Source organism: Micrasema longulum, unplaced genomic scaffold, assembly GCF_059751315.1.
Source record: "Micrasema longulum isolate JH-2025_06_02 unplaced genomic scaffold, ASM5975131v1 h1tg002121l, whole genome shotgun sequence".
NCBI lineage: Eukaryota > Metazoa > Arthropoda > Insecta > Trichoptera > Brachycentridae > Micrasema > Micrasema longulum.
The window spans coordinates 47,180-68,088 of NW_028279286.1; the positions used below are offsets into that span (position 1 = coordinate 47,180).

General features: G+C 29.9%; 1 protein-coding gene across 1 annotated transcript in view; it reads left to right on the plus strand.

The window, feature by feature from the left end:
• Window positions 1–19,209, plus strand: part of LOC148272982 (uncharacterized) — a 66,126-nt gene extending 46,917 nt beyond the window's left edge. Inside the window, exons 2-4 of the mRNA XM_088239307.1 lie at window positions 8,345–8,739; window positions 15,932–16,084; window positions 19,067–19,209. Of these exons, the coding sequence (XP_088095433.1) occupies window positions 8,580–8,739; window positions 15,932–16,084; window positions 19,067–19,209 (456 nt within the window). The 5' untranslated portion in view covers window positions 8,345–8,579. The remainder of the gene's footprint in view (window positions 1–8,344; window positions 8,740–15,931; window positions 16,085–19,066) is intronic.
• Window positions 19,210–20,909: the final 1,700 nt, after the last annotated feature.

The following is a 20,909-nucleotide window of genomic DNA, read 5'->3' on the forward strand; positions in this document are numbered from 1 at the left end:
ACATTTGATGGTGCATGATTTTAAGATCGTCATGTTTTTGTTTGCAGTCACAAAAGGTTTGCTAACAATAGCTTGTTTTTATGAAAAGTTACAAAGTAGTCTCATGAATATATAGACAGTACGTTAAGTTTTACGATTTCAGTAATTATGTATGTATTCGTATGTTTATTATTATATTTTTGTACCTTTTACATTATTTTTATACAGCTTTTTTATTTTCTTATTCTTTAAATTTAAATTTATCTTGTTTCTATTAACTTTATTTTTATAACTGTATATAAGTATATGTATTTTTATTTTATTTGCAACTTCTAAGTACCTTACAATTGTTAATTGCTTTTATTTTGATACCGATAATGTACTTAATCAATATCTTACACCACTGCGGAAATTTTTTATTGACTGTTTTCATAATTTTCGTACATATGTATTCTTATTTTCTGCATACAATATATTCAAAAACTGTTGTTTTTTTCCTAAATAAAAATAAATAAATTTTAACTTTCAGCGTGCATTTAAATATTTTATAAGTCTTGAATATGTTGGAAAAATCTGATTACAAGAATATTTTTAATTACTTTTTTTTGCATAAAATAAAAAAAATACCTTAAGAAAAGAATAAAAAGAAACCTTATCGATTTAAAAGAAAAATAACTTGCACATATTGTTATAAGTATCGCGTATTAATTTAATGAATGATAAACTTTTAAATTCTATTTCAGTTATTTGTTGAAAATCTTGATGGTATTCCTTTTAACTAATATTAGTAATTTTTTTTTTGAAATTTTTTCACATAAGCATTCTTCTAAACAATTTTTTTAATTACCGCCAAACTGCAAAAGCAGTTTTTTTGCAGGGATTTCTCTCTTTAAACATTTTGGTAACACAATATAATAATGTTTACATAAAATATAAAAAAATCTTAAATATATCAATAAAATAAAAGTGTAAAAAAATAAATACAAGTAAATCAAGTATTTTTTACACTGTTTTAAATTGTTTGATTTCCTTATTTATTTTTTAATTTTTTTTTTAAATTAGTATATACAGATTTTTTGGTCAACCGGTTTTGAGACGTACCCGTTTCTTCGTCAGAACACTCACTACACCAACATGCAAATACTAAAATACGCCTCCACCTTCACCATCACCGTAGTATATATATAGTATTTCCAAAAATAAATCAATTATATGCAGATTTATAGAGGTGCAAACATCACCATTTTTGAACATGCACTAAGCCTTATTAAAAAAATATTTAATCTTATATTGAAGAATTGGTAGGGAGTTTGAGCGAGGGGGGTAGAGGTGGGGTTACCCGATTGGTTAATTTTTAATTCAAAATCAGGGCTGTATTTCTTAAAGCTTTTTTAATGTGAAAAATCTCTTAAAGTTAAAATCTTGTATCATAACCATGAAATTCCATTTAAATTATAATTAAACAGACTTGGTATACTTCAAATTATTTATTTGACCCATTAGAGGGTGTAAGCGCTGATTAGTCAAATAAATATGTAAAAATATATATATATTTAATTTTATATATATTATATAAACAGTATATTTAATTTTAGAATTAATAAACTTCCGACCTGATAATTTCTATTAAAGTCAAAGATAAAATATATGTAACCATGATATTAATAAGGTTAATTGAGGTTAGAATGTTTTTCTTGAACCAAATGAACTTCTATTTTCTATGTATTTATTTCGTTGGTGCATGTACATTTCCGACTTAATAAATGAAATATTTGTTGATTCTCAAACAAACCATTAGAACCTAAGAACTTTTTTTTTTACAACCATGAAATCAGTAGGTATAATTAACAGTAATATTTGTCCTAAAATGTGTGAATTCGATTTACCAAAAGAAGGTGATTTTACGAATTTTCGTACTTATAGGTATAACTTTTTGTTCATTATTGCTAATTGCTCCACATTTCTTCGTTAAAATGATTTAGTCTAACCACGTTCACACTTGTTATTTTCCGCATGTTTCGCCCTGATTCACCTCTTCATATTATCCCATAAATCCTCTCACGATACCCCGGTCTCCTGCGGTGACAGATGGCTCTGTATTCAGCCCATTTAGTAAAGCAACCAAATTGCGACCAGCGACATTGCACCGGCAGATTTATTATCTGACTCAAGCAGTTATTTTAGAACCCTCGTTTCCCAAATCGACTGCTTAATTTTCAAGTTAAACTTTCAAATGCTTCGTAAAACGATACCAACGTAGGCATTAAACGTTGAGTCTTACAGCTTCATAAAAATTATGTTGAGGATTGATTAAATTAATGTAGTTGATCGTATTATAATCATAGTAAGAATATTTTATTCAATGTGTTTTATTTTATTTTACACTTTATATACATATAAAGGCGGGCATATTGCCTCAAGGAAGTTTCTTCCTACCTACTCAAACCGTTCAGTTTGAGAAAATTACAAGTACATGGACATATTCTAGGAACAGATAAAGAATCGTATGATTTCAAACAATGTTTGAAACAAGAATTAACTAAAAACATACACTTTACCATGAAGAGAGGAGAGTTGGTGGAAAAGTATTCTCGTATTATTTATTTTTTAAAGTAACTCTAAGATTATGGTTAAGTGGAACTGCATTTAAATTATAATAATAAAAATACGTATATAGTTTTATTCCACTTTTATTTATAAATTTTTACCAGTGACCGGGTTTCGTCGTGATCGACATCGGTCTGACGATGTGTGTCTTTAATTATAGTAGGAGATTGAGTAATCTTGTGAATACCGCGATTTCATGTATGACAAACAGAAAACCCGTTGTATTATGCGTATTTATGATTATCCAATATTTAAATGTATTTATTTTACTACGGATTTTTTTTACTAATTCTCAATTAGTTGTTTAGTAATAGTTTTATTTTATTCAATGCAGGCGGGTATATGTGCAGTTATTATGACACAGTAAATAGTCAATACATAAAAAAGAAAAACAAAAAAAGCACGTATCAATTGTCACACCCGGTTTCATAATCGAGAAAAATCTGTTGAAAAAAAAATTTTCAACTTAATTTTTTACATTGAAAAATTTCATCACTCTGGATTAAAAAACAAATAAAAATATCCGAAGGGTTGCTTCCGCAGATTTTGGGTAGGTAGTTACTGTTGCACGTGTGGTTAACAGGCTGTTTGCTAATTCCTGGAAAATGGTTGATGCCCATGTATAGTTACCGAGGGAGGTATGATGCCTATTGTTCCAATGACTTTGTATCCATTTTGGTCCGTATTATTTCATTTCGTTTAATAATGGGCACCCAAAATCCCCGCTCACTTTAATTTTAAAAAATATATATTAGATAAATGTGTGTATGAGAGTGGTTTGGATTGACATTTTGTATGTTATTAAAAAGAAAATCATATTGATGTGTTCATCAATAATTTCACTTTACGTATTGCAATTGGAAATTATCGTGGGAGTGTTCCAGATAGTTAAATCATGGTATCTACATTCGCGTCACAAATTAATACATTTTTAAACGGTTTAAATGGATTCAAACACTTTTTTATAATTTTAAAGTAGCAAGCGTACTGTTGTTTAAAACTTTCCGTTATTCACTACTTGTCGTATATTTTGGTAAGAATAATGTGTAAAAAAATGCTTAAAAGTTAATAGTTTTCTTTTTCCACTTTTTGTCTACACTTATTGACCACTTATAAACACTTACACAATGTATTATTGTAATCAAAAACATTTTTTACTTAGTGGCATGACATTTTACACTTATATGTTTATAAATTTGTATAAACCACTTTAATTTAGAGTTATAATTCGAGTAAGTTAAGTTAATTCCTGAAGATGAGGTAGTTAACTCGAAACCGGTCGAAGTATAACTCTAAATTAAAGTGGTTCATACAAATGTATATACATACAAGTGTACTAACACAATGTTTTTTTAATAGTTCACAACTTATTTTCGAATTCCAAACTACGATTAGAGAGAAACTATGTATGTTTCACTAACATCCAGTACGGTGGCTGAGTATTATGAACGATGTAGAAGTTAAATAAAATAAAATATGTCTGTTGTTGTGTGTTTCTCAATACAAAAATGAAGATCCTGATCTGTAATCATTCTGTATCTTCATAGTTGGTTGTTGACTATTACTTATTTACCTGCGCGTTGAAGTACGCAGTCAGGTCAGCTTTTCTCTGATGGCTGGAGAATACTTGTGGAGATGAGTGTGGTCTTCTTACCACACAACTCATTGCTAACACTCATGGATATTCTTGGTGTTCCAAGAACTCACAAATAAGTTCATTGTTCCTACCATCCTTAACACTTCTGCGCTCTTGCCCAATTAGTTTTCCTTTAATTAGACAAATGAGACTTTCAAAGTATTGTTTGAATCTCTATTTTTACAAAATATGTATTATTTTGTTCTATTGAGCGAAAAAAGTTATTAATTGATTGTAAAAATGTAATTTATAATATATTTATAATTTATTTATTATTTCATTACTTATAATCAACTACTTATAAATTAAATAAATGTTATTAAATATTTGTATATAACTACTAACCGACTTTTCTATGTCTACTGGTTTCGAGGCGTAACCAGTCTCTTCGTCAGGACACTAATTAAACCAACATACAAAACCCACTATATATTCAAAAGTTGGTAAGTGGTTATACACATATATTTAATAACATTTTATTATTATTATTATTTATTTTATTTAGTTCTATGATTAACACAGTCTAATATATATTTACAACACAATATTAACATTATTTATCACTATTAAACACTATTATACACTTAATATCCTAATTTATAATATTCACTATTTTATATGTACATTTTCATTAATTATATTCACTATTTACCTAATATTTTTTACATTAATTTTTAATATATTTACATTTATTTATTTTTTTATGCTTTCTGGCATTTACTCAAATAATTGTATTCCCTTGTACATAAGGCAGTTCTGGGACATTGCTTTTGATTTCTTTTCCAGTCTAATATTTTTAGATCCTCTTGTTGCATAGTTAAGAAAGAACTCATTATTTTTTAGTTTATTTTGAAAATATCTCGGAACTATTCCTTTAATAATTTTGTTTATTTCATTAGCAACATTGAATTTGATTATTTGATCAATTGTCATGATATGTAGAAGTTGAATCATTTTCTTAACTTTTGTAAAATTAATTTAGTAAAATTAAATTTAAAAAAATTATTCTAGAAATACAAAACGAGTGATACTTTAATCCATAAATTTGGAATATTGAGTGACCGTGAAGTGTAAGGAGTAAGGAGTTTATTAAGTATTCTCTAATAAACTACAATGAACTTCCATCAAGAATTTTTACTTACAAACTTTTAAATTTAGTAAAGTTTTTGACTACAAAGTTAATGCTTTCAATATCAATAATAAATACATATACATTGTAATTATTAAAGAACACATAAGTATTTGTCTATGTGTGTCCTATTTCAAGATTTAAAATAAAAATAAATGAAAACTAATAAACTTAATGAAGTCACTGAAATTAAATATTTAGGTGTAATGTTGGATTCAAAACTTACATTTCACCAAAACGCTAAGATGGTAATAAATAAGATTGCAAAAAAAATATCAATTTTGGGAAGGATCAGAAGATTTATTGATAAGGACTCCTGCAAAACTATTTACAAAGCAATTATTGAACCACACGTTAACTACTGTAGTAGCATTTTATTTTTATCAAACAAAGAAAACATAGATAAACTAACTGTATTACAAAATAAAGCCTTTAGAATCATTTTGAAAAAAAACAGATATACGAGGGTAAAGTCGATGGTAAATGAAATGAAATTATTAACATATAAACAAAGAATATTTTACAATACAATGATATTTGTTCATAAAATTATAAACTCTAATAAAAAAACAGAATTTTGGAAAAAAATTGATCGGAACCAGCATGAACACAATCACAATACTAGAGAAAAGAACAAAATTAGACTTCCATTTAGGAAAAAGGCAAAGTCACAAAATTCAATTTTATTTAAAGCAATTAAAAAGTATTACGAAATGAAAAAAAATATTTATGAAGAAAAAAACATATCAAAATTTAAAATAATGGTCAAGACATATGTGATAAACAATTTATAAATTAAATATATTTGTAATGTTATTATTAGAACACACATAACAATATGTATGATATGTGTGCCCTATTTTAAGATTTAAATAAAAAAAAATAAAATAAAATAAAACACAAACCCGAGAAAAGTTTCTTATTTTTCCTTGTTGGGACACATATTAACTAAAAATTCAATATTTATCTGTATTTTATATAATCTTCGTATTTCCTACCTTCACCATCTACAAAATTTATCAAAGTAATATCGGATCACCTGCATTTTTTTTTTAGAAAAAGATTGGAAATTTCGCTAAACAATTTAATATTTATTTTATAACTATAATGCAGGAAAACTTTATCCTAAATTAATTTAAAATAAAAATATCATATTGATTGTCCTGTTAATTTTTACATTTACATGAGTAGATATGTATGTAGTATGTATATGTAATGGATCGTTCACGATTCTCTGAAGTTGTAAATATGGTTCATAGGAATAATGATAGAAAACTGTTTGTTATACTAAATTATAATTATCTGACCTTTTATATTTAATCTGTCCATTTTATGATGAGGGTAAACCTGTCAGGGATTATTTTCCTTGATGGCGCATCCATCTTGTTCATTGTTGATCCATAAAGTCTGCTCGCATGTAGGCCAGTACCTATGTATATTTGTGGATAAACATCATTAGGACTTTTATGACGTACAAAATGGCGTCGCTATTAGGTTTGATAGGTACTATGATAGAGCTGATGATTTATTTACATTAAAGCGTGCAGGTCTGCGCTTATTTTAAACGGCTTTTTTGATGAGATCGTCAACAAATAAAAATAATTATATAATATATCGTTAACATTTTTAATCGTGTTGTAAGAACAGTATTACTTGATAGGTTTGACGTTAAAGTACACTTGTATTTTTTCTAATGTTTCAATGTTTTTACTAAGAATTCAAAATTAATAGAGAAAACGAAACAAAATAAAACTGGGCCAGTAATGCTTTATAATAAAACAAAGGCACATAAAAGTAAATCAATAATTGGGTCGTGGTCTCGTGGCTAAAGTCGCGGACTCACGGATCAAAAGTCCGAGGCTCAAACCCCACTCTAACCCAACCTCATTTCCATTTTCTAATAGTGAGTAATTTACAACTCGTTGAAAATGGCCACCAAAAATTGAAATATTTGGGAAAAATATAAGAACGCTAAAATTTCCTTTTCAATAATAAAAAAAAAACAATAAGACTCACGCACATTTTTGTGTGTTCTGGCTAATACATTTTAAATTATATATATACCATAAACACAACATTTATACGACATTCATACAAAACGATGTAATAGCGGATACAATAATTTATCATTGAACACATAAAATGGCAGACTTTTATGAGCTTAACAATATTTCATTAGTATCTTGTCAATAAATTTACATTTAACACAGATTTTTATGCAAAATAGTGTGAAGTTGTGCATTAATAACATGATTTTTATACGTAAATCCTTGGCTCAATGTAGCTTTACGTGACCAGAATAGTATTGTGCAATAATATATTATGTCATTTTGTTTTAAGTACAATTTTCACGCGATCATCGTCACAAATATTTTTGAAAACACTTATCAAAACGTTTTTGGCATATCTATGATCTCTTATTATATGTGATTTGGTCGTAGAAATACATTGATTTTAATTGCGATGTACGGAGTTTGATTCATTATTATAGAAAATGCGAAACCTACATGGTCACGTAAGCAATAGATCTTGGAGGAGCTGGTTTAGCACTGACTCCCACTTCAAAGAAAGCTTTACGTCTAATTTCCAAAACAATTTATTGGAAATTAAAAAAAAGTTATTGTAATAACTATTGAAATATGTCACAATAATATTTGAAATTACTTTGCACGTCGAACGTGTTCAGGACAATGGTTTCAAACCACAATTTTAGCAAAGGTAGTTTCATTATTTCAAATGTGTTTCAAATCAATTGGGTGGGTCTTATACACATGCTAGCAAAATTATTTGAACTGGAAACGTCTATTGACTAAAATCTTTTGGCCAGAATGTGCACAAAAAGACCAACGCTATTGGTTAAAAATGCATTTGAAAAAAAGAAACCGCTTTTTTCAGAATTTTTGAAACCTTTGTCCTGAACATGGTCAATATTATACACTAAACAATGCGTACTTGACAATGTTATAAAATTCATATATATTTTTAATTACTAGAATTGAATTAGAAAATACTTGAGAAAACTGAAAGTGAAAAACATTGGTGTGATAAAAAGATGAGTGAGAATATGTGAAATTCTGAAACCTGAAAATGTTGTTTTAATAAAAGAAACGAAGCCTCGGAATAAAAACGAAATGATTTATAGTGCTTTGATCGTTAAAAAAAAAAAGGTTCTTATTGGTGGTTCCGTCGAGTGAAAAGTTTGGTGAAATTTAAGAGTATTAGGAGAACATGGGTGCCCAAGGATCAAAGGAGCGATTATATCGCTCGGCTTCAGAGAAGTTCCCAGATAAATACCACGAGAAGTTGCAGCCCAAGATACAGTTACCAGGAGAGAAGAAATACAAGAGTGTCGTCAATAGGGAGAGATTTGGCAGCTTTGGCGTCAGAAGTAAATTGTTTTTCATTAATAATTTTTATTATTTTATGCTAACACGTCCTCCAATATTAACACATTACAAAAACTAATCTAATGGAATTTTTATTACTTACTTTGGTACTGAATGTTACAATTTAAACTACCCATATCCTATTTATATTATTTGTCATAAAGATATCTGTTTAAAAGCGGTAAATATTTTTGAAAGATGTTTTTCAAAATGCTTTAAAAATGCTTTACTTTTTTTAATATTTTGCAATGAACTTAATTGAGCTACAAAATGATCATGAATGAAAACAAAACATTTTATTTGAGTTAATTACAATAGGGATGGAAGAAAAACATTAAAATTTATTATCGTTTTTGTTCATTTTCACATAAAGTTAAATTTACATTTTTTTGCACCACAACAGGCCAGGAGGCCTAATTACAGTGGTGAATTACATCACAGAGCACCCAGGCTTGAGAAAAATCACATTTTAACTTTTGTGTTCTCACCGGGAATTGAACCCGGAACCTTCCGTGAGTGAATCAAGCCGAAACCGAAGCGTCTTGACCACTACACCACGGAGGCCGCCAAATTAAGACGTCAGATCAAAAATCAGCAAATTACGATGAAGATTTTTACGGCTTTATCATCATCTTTCATTTTCCACACCTAATGGTGGATAGGGTACTGCATAGGTACACAAACTGCAGCGTATCTTAATTATTTTTATTTTATTAAGGTACAAGTAACTGTTCATTAACGCCAATGCCAGTCCAGGGACTACGAAATATTGTTATGTAAATAGCCTTTTTAAATACATATTTCATGTCGAACACGTCGGAATCGAACCTGAGACCTTTTCTATGGTAGGCGAACGCCCTAACCATTAATTTAATCACAATGCGGATCGACTAATTTAACATCTATCACCCAAACTTATAATAATAAGTACGTACTTACTTGCAGAAAATGTGCTTTGTAGTACCTACAAATGACCAATGATAAAGCAGAGAAAACCTATAAATGATTGAAAAATTACATTCAATTGATTACGGACTTTCTTTTGATTGCCCATCTTTATTGAATACTATTGTGCACGCATGTAATAAATTTCAATTTTATATTGTATACTAAATAATACATTTATTAACATTATTACGCAAAAGTAGATTCTCTGTAGACTTTCTCTTACATTTGACTATTTTGTTATGTTGGATCCTATGATTGATTGACGTTCATTGCATTTAACGAACTGTCATTATGTGCTGCCTACCTGCTAATAAAACTAACATTTCTGTCTTGTACGCATACGTAGTTTATAAATTACAAACCGACTGAAATAATCTAGTTAGCAATGAAGTGTATAAGGCTTTGTGAGTATTTTACACAAATTTAGGTACTAAAAAAATGCTTTATTTTTTATAACTAAAATGCTCTCGAAATATTCTGTTTTCAAAACGTTTTCTGATTTATATTTACATGCTGTACTTAGTTGATAATGATAAAGTTTATTCCTACGGGAAATTGGATATAAAAACATGTTTTCGCGTCTAAACTCGGTAAAAATAAGAGTATTTAATTATACACTGAAGTTTCTCAAAAATGTATGAACAAATCAATAAAAATGATCCGCTTTGAAACATCACCGGTTTGGGAAACAACAACCAATCAGTTATAGCTTTTTTTCTTCTTCATTATTTATTCATATACAAAAAATAATACCATTTATCAAGTCCTACTGAACTGCGTGACTGCATTTCGTCAGTAGGTGCTTATTGCATAGATCTTATATACTCGTATATATATTATTATCTCTTAATTCCATAACATCTCAAAAATCTTATTACTATGAAAAATACACACATATATGTTTAAATATTATATACATCGAAAACAGATAAAAAATGATCCAAATGTAAAAATGAAATAAATCACAAAAAAACCATCACTGCTTTACAGTACTTTAAAAATATTCCTTATTATTTGCTTATTTTAAAAAAATATGTATGTGCGAATATATATGTATGTACGTGTGTGAATGTATGGTTATGAATGCATTACAAGTGCCCCGACTCAACACGGATTTTCTAGCGAGTCGGAGCAAGTTCACATACATGGGTTGTTCCTGATTGTGTCGCTATAAACTGTGTCTCTGTCCTTAACAAATGTATGTATAATGTAATTAATAAATAAATAAAAAACAAATAAAATATTTCACGATTCGGTAAATTTTTTACCGTCTTTGTGACCGTTTAAATATATTGTCATATATTTCACGAATCTTGACGTAACGAAAGTCAAGGCCAATCTTGTCGCGTTTTTATGAAGCCGTGTTTTTTAACAATTGTATTTTAAAAATAATGAAAAAAAAATTACACAATATCATATTGATTTTGAAAATACAATTAATTATCTGAACCATTTCACATATTTTTATCAGTGTTGTAGTATGTGATATTTTTCTATCGCCATTTTTTTCGTGATTGCAATGTGTCTGTTCAAATATACGTAATTTGATAAATAAAAATGTTAGTTGCGAAAATGAGTTAATTTTATTTGTATTCTCGAGTTGAAAATTGGCGGTGTCGTGGACTCTGGATCAGGAGTCCGACGTTCGAATACTGCTTCACCGCAACTTGTTTCCCATTTTCTAACACGGTTATTTACCACCATAAGAATATTGTCCCAAAATTTAAATGTTTGAAAGCCGCAAAATGATAATAATACATTATGCCTAGTCATAATAATATATTAAAATCTGATTTTGTAAAATTATGAACTGCCTTACCTTATCGCCTTATTACAAAATTCCGCTGTTCAAAAAACGTTTTGCTTGTCAAAAAAGTTTTCAAAATTAAAATCTTTTCATTTTATAATTAACTAATAAATGTGCTTCCATTTATTTATTTATTTATACTTTTACATTGTTTGTATTTTTTTTTATACAGAATAATGTTCCCTCACTGGGTGTCCCGTGCCGAGGGAATCATTTTACAAAATATGAAACATGCTTTAAATTAGTTATTTAACAAAGTTAACATAATAATGATAATTAAAAAAAAACAAATTAATCTTATTAATCTAATCATCATTAACATAATAAACAATATAAACTAAAATAATCATAAAAAACATAACAAATTTATACCAATAGACCAAATTTCATAAACAGTACACACATTTTACCCATTTGGCTTGATCCACTCATCGAACCGTGTGCAACCTTCCTCCACTATCCATTTATTAATGGCAATTTTATACTTTGAGTACTTACTAATTGTCCTTATGGATAATGGAACTGAACCATTGAACCTGTACTATCATGTTTTTATTGTAACGACTCAATATAATTATATCAATAAACTAAAATAATTATAAAGTTTAATGGATAAAGTGCTATAACCTTTTTGACCCCATTAAAGCACAATGGCTTTGGTATTTTGCAAAAAACATAAATTTACCACACGCTTGAACGCTTATAAAGTACCATGGTTAAATGTGTCTTTACCCCTCGTGTCAATACAACAAACGTTAACATAACTTTAATGGCGATATGGCTTTTAATAAAAAACATATCGTAGAAGGCTAGATATTAAAGTCTGTTACCTGGAAAATTATACAACTGGTAGTTCGACGCCCATTTTTTATTATAACACTTTTTAGTGTATTGCTTTTTATGGAAGTGGTAGAGTCATTAAAACCCTTAAAAATTAGAAATAATGTACTTAACGGAAGTAGGATATGCACGGATTGATGATTGGATCAGGCCAAATAGTTAGAAACATTTAAGTTTTATGTGTTTTTATTATGTTTACTAAGGCATATTTCAAAATAATATAAAATATTTCCTTCGACACAAATCACCTCAATGAAGGAACGTTATTTTTAATATAAAAAACTTTAAACATAAATTGTAAAAGAACAAATAAATGAATATACCGATATGTCTCTACAGTCGTTCATCTTTTACAAGTGTATAAATTATTTATTAGTAGCCACTTAATACAAGTTTTAACTAACTAAAGAGGTAGAATTTGCAAAAAATTGTGTAAAATTAAAATAAATTATTAATAAAAAATCAATGTTTTTTTAGGTACACAATCCTCTTTTCAGGTTTTATGATAAGTAGCGTAACTCATTTGAAATATTTTATTTTTTTATGTATTTTATTTATTTATACAAATACATACATATTACAAAAAAATACATTACCAACGTATTTCAAACTCTATGAGGCCAAGGGCCCTGTGTTGAGTTGGGATACAGCACAATGGAAAGTGGAAGCACGTACATTTTAATAGTAAAAATACAAATTTAATTCATTCAAAAAGGTCTTTCTAGATACGCTGCAGTGTACCAATGCAGTGCCCTATGCACCATTAGATGCGGAAATTAATTATGTGAGTAAATTATGTAGGGAAACTTTGTGTATATTTTTATGTTGGTTTGATAATGTCCTAACACGACAAAACGCGTCACATTTTACACTCTTGTATATTTAAAAAATATATAAGTTGAATTAAGTCCAATAAAAGTTGTTTATTTTGGATAATTAACCAAATTTCAAAAGATGAATACAGTTTGGGTAAATAAGTAATTATATATGACTTTGTATACCTATTTACAAGCTAAAAAATAATATTTTACCCACTTATTACTACGTTGAGGGTCACTCACTTAAATTAACAATGCAATTTTCGACAATAAAACAACATGGAATGAGAAATACCCGTATATTAAACTTAACCAGAATGCATCTAAAAAAGACAATGAAATGAGTTGTTACCTTTCAAGTACGATCATTATGTATATATGGTTGTGCCAATCTGTCGGTAAGGTTAGGTTAGCTCTGTACTTTTATGCAGAGTTCATTGACTTACGGAGAGAATTATCTAGTTGACAGTGTGAGTATGTACATCGTTTTATGCCTCGAATGGATAAACATTATGTACAATAAAAGAAATATTATCCATCGAAGCCAAAAGAATACTAGAACATTCAAACTCGTGTACAGTGATAGTTCAACTATTGTTTTCTAAATAGGCGTTTATACGTAGACAATACAATACCGTTTTGTCCAAGGACTCGACTATTTTCCACGTGTAAACAGCAATTTGTAGGACAGTTTTATTTTCCGATACATCGCCACTGAGATCTTCGCAAAACAATGATTACCCCTACTTCATGTGGATACGTACGGACAGGACCTTGTGACAATAGCAATTTGCTCGACGTGAACGTGTCGCTCCTGCACATATTTTTTTTGCCGAAAATAGCAACAGAACATGTATTTTTTATTATTTAGTTCGTCTATCATGGATCGCCTAGCAGGACTGAATTGGCAATGGGCAAGACCTGTGGCGAGATAAGACCCCACAAGAAGTACCCCTCAATTTTAAGATGGAGACCTTGGGAGAATAAGCGAGGCGTCGGAAGACCACAAAAAAGATGGTCCGACGACATAGCTGCTGTAGGGGGTGAAAATTGGCTGCAAGTAGCAACCGACCGAGAAAATGGAAGACGCCTATAACGAGCAGTGGGGGACAGAAGGCTGAAGAAGAAGAACAAGAAGATATTCCAATACATCTTGGTATAAATAAAATATATATTTCGTGAACTCGCTCGTAATAAACGCCGTCGTGTATTCACTTTCGCAGCATTACACTGTCGTATTGTCACAGCGTTCTGTCCTGCGCGGTCGAAGCTATTTATGGAGCTGGGACACGACAATATTACCATATCTATTGTATTGTCCACGTGTGAACGACCCTTAAGGCATCATATTACTTTTATTCATATTTTTATAGCGGGTTGTGGTCCCGTGGAATCACGGGCCAAAGGTCCTAGGTTCGAATCACACTATACCACAACTCGATATCCATTTTTCCAGCACGAGCTATTTACGACGTTTAGAAAATGGTCTAAAAATTTAAATATTTGAGTAAATAATAAGAACTCAAATATTTATCTTTTTAAAAAAAAAAAATATTTTTGTATATTAGAAATTTATGATAGCTGATAAGCTGCGATCGAAATTCAGATGCACTACCCAATACTATGCAGCATCAGGGCCAGGAAAAAAATGATGATATTAATAAATTTAAATTGTATTGCAATCAACAATGTTTTCAGTATGTCTAAATGTTCAAAGACAGGCTGGATTTCCTCTCCTGGGAGCCATTTAGATTTAAAATTTATGCAACACAGAAAAAATACATTTATGGGAAGTTCATATGGATGTCTAGGCATTTACAAGGCTTATGACCATCATTGGCCAGTTAAAGTGTCCACTTAACACACTGTGTAACATTCACCACTCTGCTTATGTATAAACATTCACTTTTCTTAACTCTTCCATCTTTTGACTTTTGTGAAGTAAAAAAGCTGAAACCTTATTATGTGGGTGAGATTTATCCGGCTGAACCATTTTACCTACTAGGCCACGCTTGAAAATATTTTTAGTATTTTTATATTTTTTTTACCAGTTAGTTTAATGATTAACACATTTTCCTTACTCTACCATCTGCTGACTTTTGTGAGAGCCAATGACAGGGCATAAGCTCTGTAAATGCCTAGACAAAAATGTTATCTATCCGCGTTGCAAAAAATTTAAATCTTAAATGTAATGTAGTTTTGTGCTTCAAATTTATATAAAATAAGAATTTCACGATTTAGGGCCCCAGGGCTAGTATTCCAAACAGTTTTCTCGTGCCGCGAGAGTGGTACAGAATAGCACCCCAGGGCTGGTATTCCAAACGCTCTCGTGGCCGTATTATCTCGTGTATTTACACACAAAATACACGATAAAAACTGTTTTCTCGTGCCACGTGAGTGGTTCAGAATAGCGCCCCAGGTTTTGTAACATGTTTGACCCTAACGTAATGACGTCAGTCTGTCAATTGTAATGCATATAAGAAGGTTGTTTACAAGTGGATAAAATGTAGACCATTTATATTCTATGAACTATTCCTTTGACACAATATTTTTTCTGTTTTAATTATATCTCTTTTTAAAAAATTTAAATGTTCAGTTTTTATCACAATTAGTAATGATTTTTAATGTTTTAGCGTCATCCAATGAAAAGCGCATGTGATGTAAAAGATCCTGCCTAAACTTCTTAGCTAGTCGGGATCTAAAACAATGAACCAACGTTAAAACAGTTAAATAAATACATTAAATGTGTATTGTATAATGAATTGTTTATTTTTTCCTCAGGTAACTCTAAGAAGCGCGATGTTCGCATGTCATGCCCCACTGTCGGGCCCACTGCTCCTCCGCCACCTGCTCCCCATCACCAGCCGGCCCCCTCGCCGCCGATAAGGACGCAGCCAAGTCCCGTGGTTGCCAAACAGACCAATGGGACGATAGGTAAGCTTATTCTTCAATTATATCCTAGCTGCTCTTACTGATGCGTAGGGAACTGCAGCGACACTCCAATTGCAGCGTATCTGGATAGTTTTTGTAACGCGGAACACAAGGCGACCAGTCTTACGCTTCAGGTGCCAGAAATTGAACAAAAAAATATTTCATACGCGCTGTAAAAATTAAAGCCTTTAATCGCACAATGAAGTTTCTCGAAAATGAATGAAAAAAATATTAAAAATAATTTTGATAAAAATAAACTACTTTGATCGACGTCACTAGTTCTCCGAAATCAACCAATGAGAGTGTTAATTGTTTATTTATTAATATGTACGGCATACAGTGCTTTTTAGCTTACAAAAAATATGCAATTATTGGAAATAAACACTTCAGATATAAATTAAATGAAAAAAAAAATACGTCAACATAATATATATCATTTATAACTCGGCAGTTTCTAAATTGTGTCTAAAGTGCATTAAAAAAAAGGAAATGTTACAAAAAAATTAGTTTAAAGTATATTTTTACAATAAATATATATTTTTTTTTAATGTCAAAAAATAACAATCCAATTAAATATATACATATGCACATACAAAATATAATTAAAAATAAACATACAAAGCAAAATAAAATGAATGATAAATAAAAATGTAAGTAAATATAGGTACGTAGAAATATATTTTTTTTATGTTAAAAAATAACACTAAAAAAAATATGCCAAAAGGTGAAATTATACATTTTCTGTTACCGGAAAGTCAGGCCTCTAATCAGGACAACTCACCGTAGAGAACTTGAGACGTCACAGGCGGAGTAATTTCAATATCACCTGTGTCACACTCACCATTCGTCCTACATGAAGTTTGTTTACTTCTATATTCGAGTGCAATTTTTTTATTCTCTGTATATACTTAGTTTAAATATTACTTTCCCATGGATGTCAAATTTTTATAAAGAATAAAGTGTAAAGAAGATTAGCGACATCTATCTTTGAAAAAATAATGAATTATACTCTGTACTAATTTACGTCTACTATATAACATTTAGTGTTATAGTTAGTATTAAAATATTAACATCCTTTATCCTACGGAATTATTAATATCAGCGTATAATATTTTACGTCAAATTGAAATGGCCGCTCGACAATTCTGGCGAAATAATATTTATGCGTGTATTCACTATTCCACAATATTCTTAAGGTTGATAGATTATGTCTTGTACGAGGGCTATGAAATATAACCCAATTTATTTGCCGGCTATAAGTTTATCCAAATATATAATATTATGCAAGAAAATACCTCTCTACATCATAAAACAGTAACCTATGTATTAACAACTAATATGATGTCATATTTTTTTATTTTAACTGTAAGAGCATGTAGTGGGTTAGTGAGGAAGTTTGGTAGTTTTATTTTATTTTTAGACTATTATTAAACTAAGTCAATTTTTTAATTTTTTTATGTACCGTATTATCAGCGCTATAAGTTTTGTGATATCTTCTTCCTCTGCAATTGCTACATCTCTTGCACGAGCGTCGATTATTCCGACTTTCAACATATCCTTCTTCAAATATTTTTTGGATTTGGTCATGCCATGTCTTTCTCGGTCTTCCTTCTATTTCTAAATCCATCAACATTTACATTGAAAATGTTTTAACCCGTTCTTTTGCTGCCCACTCGCCCTACATGTTCAAACCAACGCAGAGCGCCTTTCTTGATTTTTTCGATAATGCTTGTTTCAGCTTTACATAATACACGGATCTCGACATTTGTGTATTTATCGTACATCATTTTACCACATATTCACCTGAGAGATCGCATTTCGCAACATTCAGCCTACTTTCATTCCTGTTTTTCCAGTCCATACTTCGCTTCCATACATCCCATTTTCTAATAGAGAGTTATTTCCAACTCGTTGAAACCGTCCCCAAAATGTTTAATATATTGTTAAATCACAAAGACGTAAATATTTCTTCTTTTGTTTTAATTTAAAAAATATAAATAGTGTTTTATTTTCTAGTCACCTAGAACTCTTTTTTGTAGTTTCAAGTACCTACATTTAATAATCAGTAATGTAATGCATTTATTAAGATATTTGTACAAATAAAATATAAACACCTAGTTATACCTTAACTAATAAACAATATATGTATGTAGACAAAAATAATTTCAAAAACAAAACATTGTTGTGAAATCCAGAAACTTTCCGATGACACTCTATCTACCAATATGGATGTCTGTTTTTAGCAAAAATCATCGCCATCCCACGAAACGAAGCGATAGACCCAGCAAGCATCCTTAATATATTTTGGCAAGTCCTTTATGATACAGATTTTTTTGAGTTGCCTGGATTCTTGTTTTGGGGAGTCTGAAACGTTCACCTCCCCTCGTAGGATAGCGATGAATTTCTTTATTACGCTGAACATCACAAAACATGTATTCGGGCAATATTTTTTTTTTAAATTTAAATATTAACACTTAAGTATTCAAAATTACTCTTTGCTCTACCGAAAGCATATTCAGTACCGTCAACATATGCTGAATTTTTCTATATCTTCCACATCTCAATATTGTCCTCATTTCCCTATTCTGAGCTTTCTGCTTGACATTGTATTGATTTTCAGTGCTCAGAAAGAGAACACTATAACAATAATTGAAATGCGATAAAAAAAATTCTATAAAAATTAGATTACTTGTATTTAATTTGAGATTTTTACTTATTCTTTTTAAAAAACCTACTTTTAAAAAAAAATTGTGGTACAAAAAATGTGATGCAAATTTTTAGATTACTATTTAATATATATATATATATATAAATAATGGTGTGATTTTGAAAGAACAACGTTTTAAAATAGCAAACACGTATGATTTCCTTACCTTTTATCAAACTACAGCATTACTTAAATTTGGAAAAAATCAATTTAACTTTTTTCAAAGTTTGATTTATTTTTATTGAAATTTATTTTTAAAGGTTGATTTTCTTGCAAAGAGTTTTCCAAGGGCGGCCTTTCAAATGGTTATGGAGGTGTCTGGTTCTCTTTATCCCTACCTCTAGTACTCTCTAGTAGACTTGACCTCCAGGGTCGAGGAACGGGAAGTAGTATTAGGCACTCCGCGCCGCGGAGTCCGTGACAAACTTCCGTAATTACGAATCGTGAGGGAGACACAAAGTTAACCAAGAAACCTTTCTTTGGGTTACTTGTATATACCAAGGTTCTTGAACGTGGGCGAAAAGATGCATAGCAAGAAGATTGATGATGAGGAGATAAAGAAGACGAAAGGAAGAGGGATATATACAATAGAATTCGTTAATTCGGAATTCACTTTTGATCAATTACTATTAACGATAAAGGCAGCAAAATAATGAAAATAAATTAATAATACACGGTTTTTTTTACTTGTAATGTTTCGTGTAAATAAAAACTAATGAATTTATACGAGAAACGTGCGAAATCGAAAGATATAGGGACTGGAGCAGATCCTGTAGAAGATTCTGCAGAGATCACATAAACAAAATGAGCAGCGATAGACTGGTGTCCACAGCAGCCAAAGAATTGCCCTCCGGACGGCGCCCACCGGAAGACCCCCTAACCAGTGTTTCCCACGGTGGAGCGTACGCCCCGCCAGTGGGGCATAAGGCATCAGAGGTGGGACACCACGCTTCAGAGATGAGACATACACAATTGTATTGTGGTATTTTGATAGTACATTGTTATAGATATGTCAATGTCTATAAAGGGCACGATTCACATATTTATTTTATTCTACTTAATTACATTTTCAATTTCTGTTTTGTAATAATTTCAGTTATAATATATGTATAAGAATAGGTTTTATTTAATTTCATTAGGGGTTCATGTGTTTACAAACATATTACAATATGATTTGAAAATTTACCTGCTGGTTAATTTAAAAATATGCCGGTGGGGCATCTGACTTTTGAAAAGACTACGGTGGGGCATGGCATAAAGAAGGCTGGGAAACACTGCCCTAAGCGATGAAAGGATAGTTATTATTATTATAGATAACTTATACAGCGCCATTTTTGTAACATAATACCTCAAAGGCGCTTTACAAAGTGATTTTTATCGAATAAATAAATAAATATAATTTAACGTTTTTTTATTTTTATTTTGACTCTTGAAATAGGGTACACGTAAATATATTCCTATGTGTGCTATAATTATAACAATGCACATATGTATGTTTCATTAATAAGTTATTAAACGCATATTTCTTAGCCTTCTCTTTGAATTTTGTTTTTTTTTTCTTCATGAATGTTTTTTCTCATTACATAATATTTTTTACTGCCGGAATGGAATGCTCTCCCAGCAGAAGCGCGATACTGTGAGAGTGAAGTGATGTTTCGGAAAAAACGTAAAACCCACTTGTTGTCTAAATCATTGGAATAAATCCGTAGCATGTATAACAACGATATAAAATAAATATTATATAAAACAGAATTTTGTGACCTTTTCTTTACTATTGTGATCGTTGATCAATTGTTTTCCAAAATTGTGTTTTTTTTTAAATTTATAATATTATACACAAACATCATCGTATTAAATAATATTCATTGCCTATATGTTAGTACTTTTAATTCTTTTGATATCAAATTTACACTTGTGTATCAACTATTTTCAAAATTAGTCTTCTTCTTCTTCGTTTTGTAATATGGTGAGTTTGTTTAAATTTTCTTGGGATGAAAAAAATAATATGCTGTTACAGTAGTTAATGTGTTGTTCAATATTTGTTTTATAAAATATATTTTAATTTGTAATTTGAGTCAAATTATTTACTTTGTTATACATGCTACGGATTTATTAAAATGG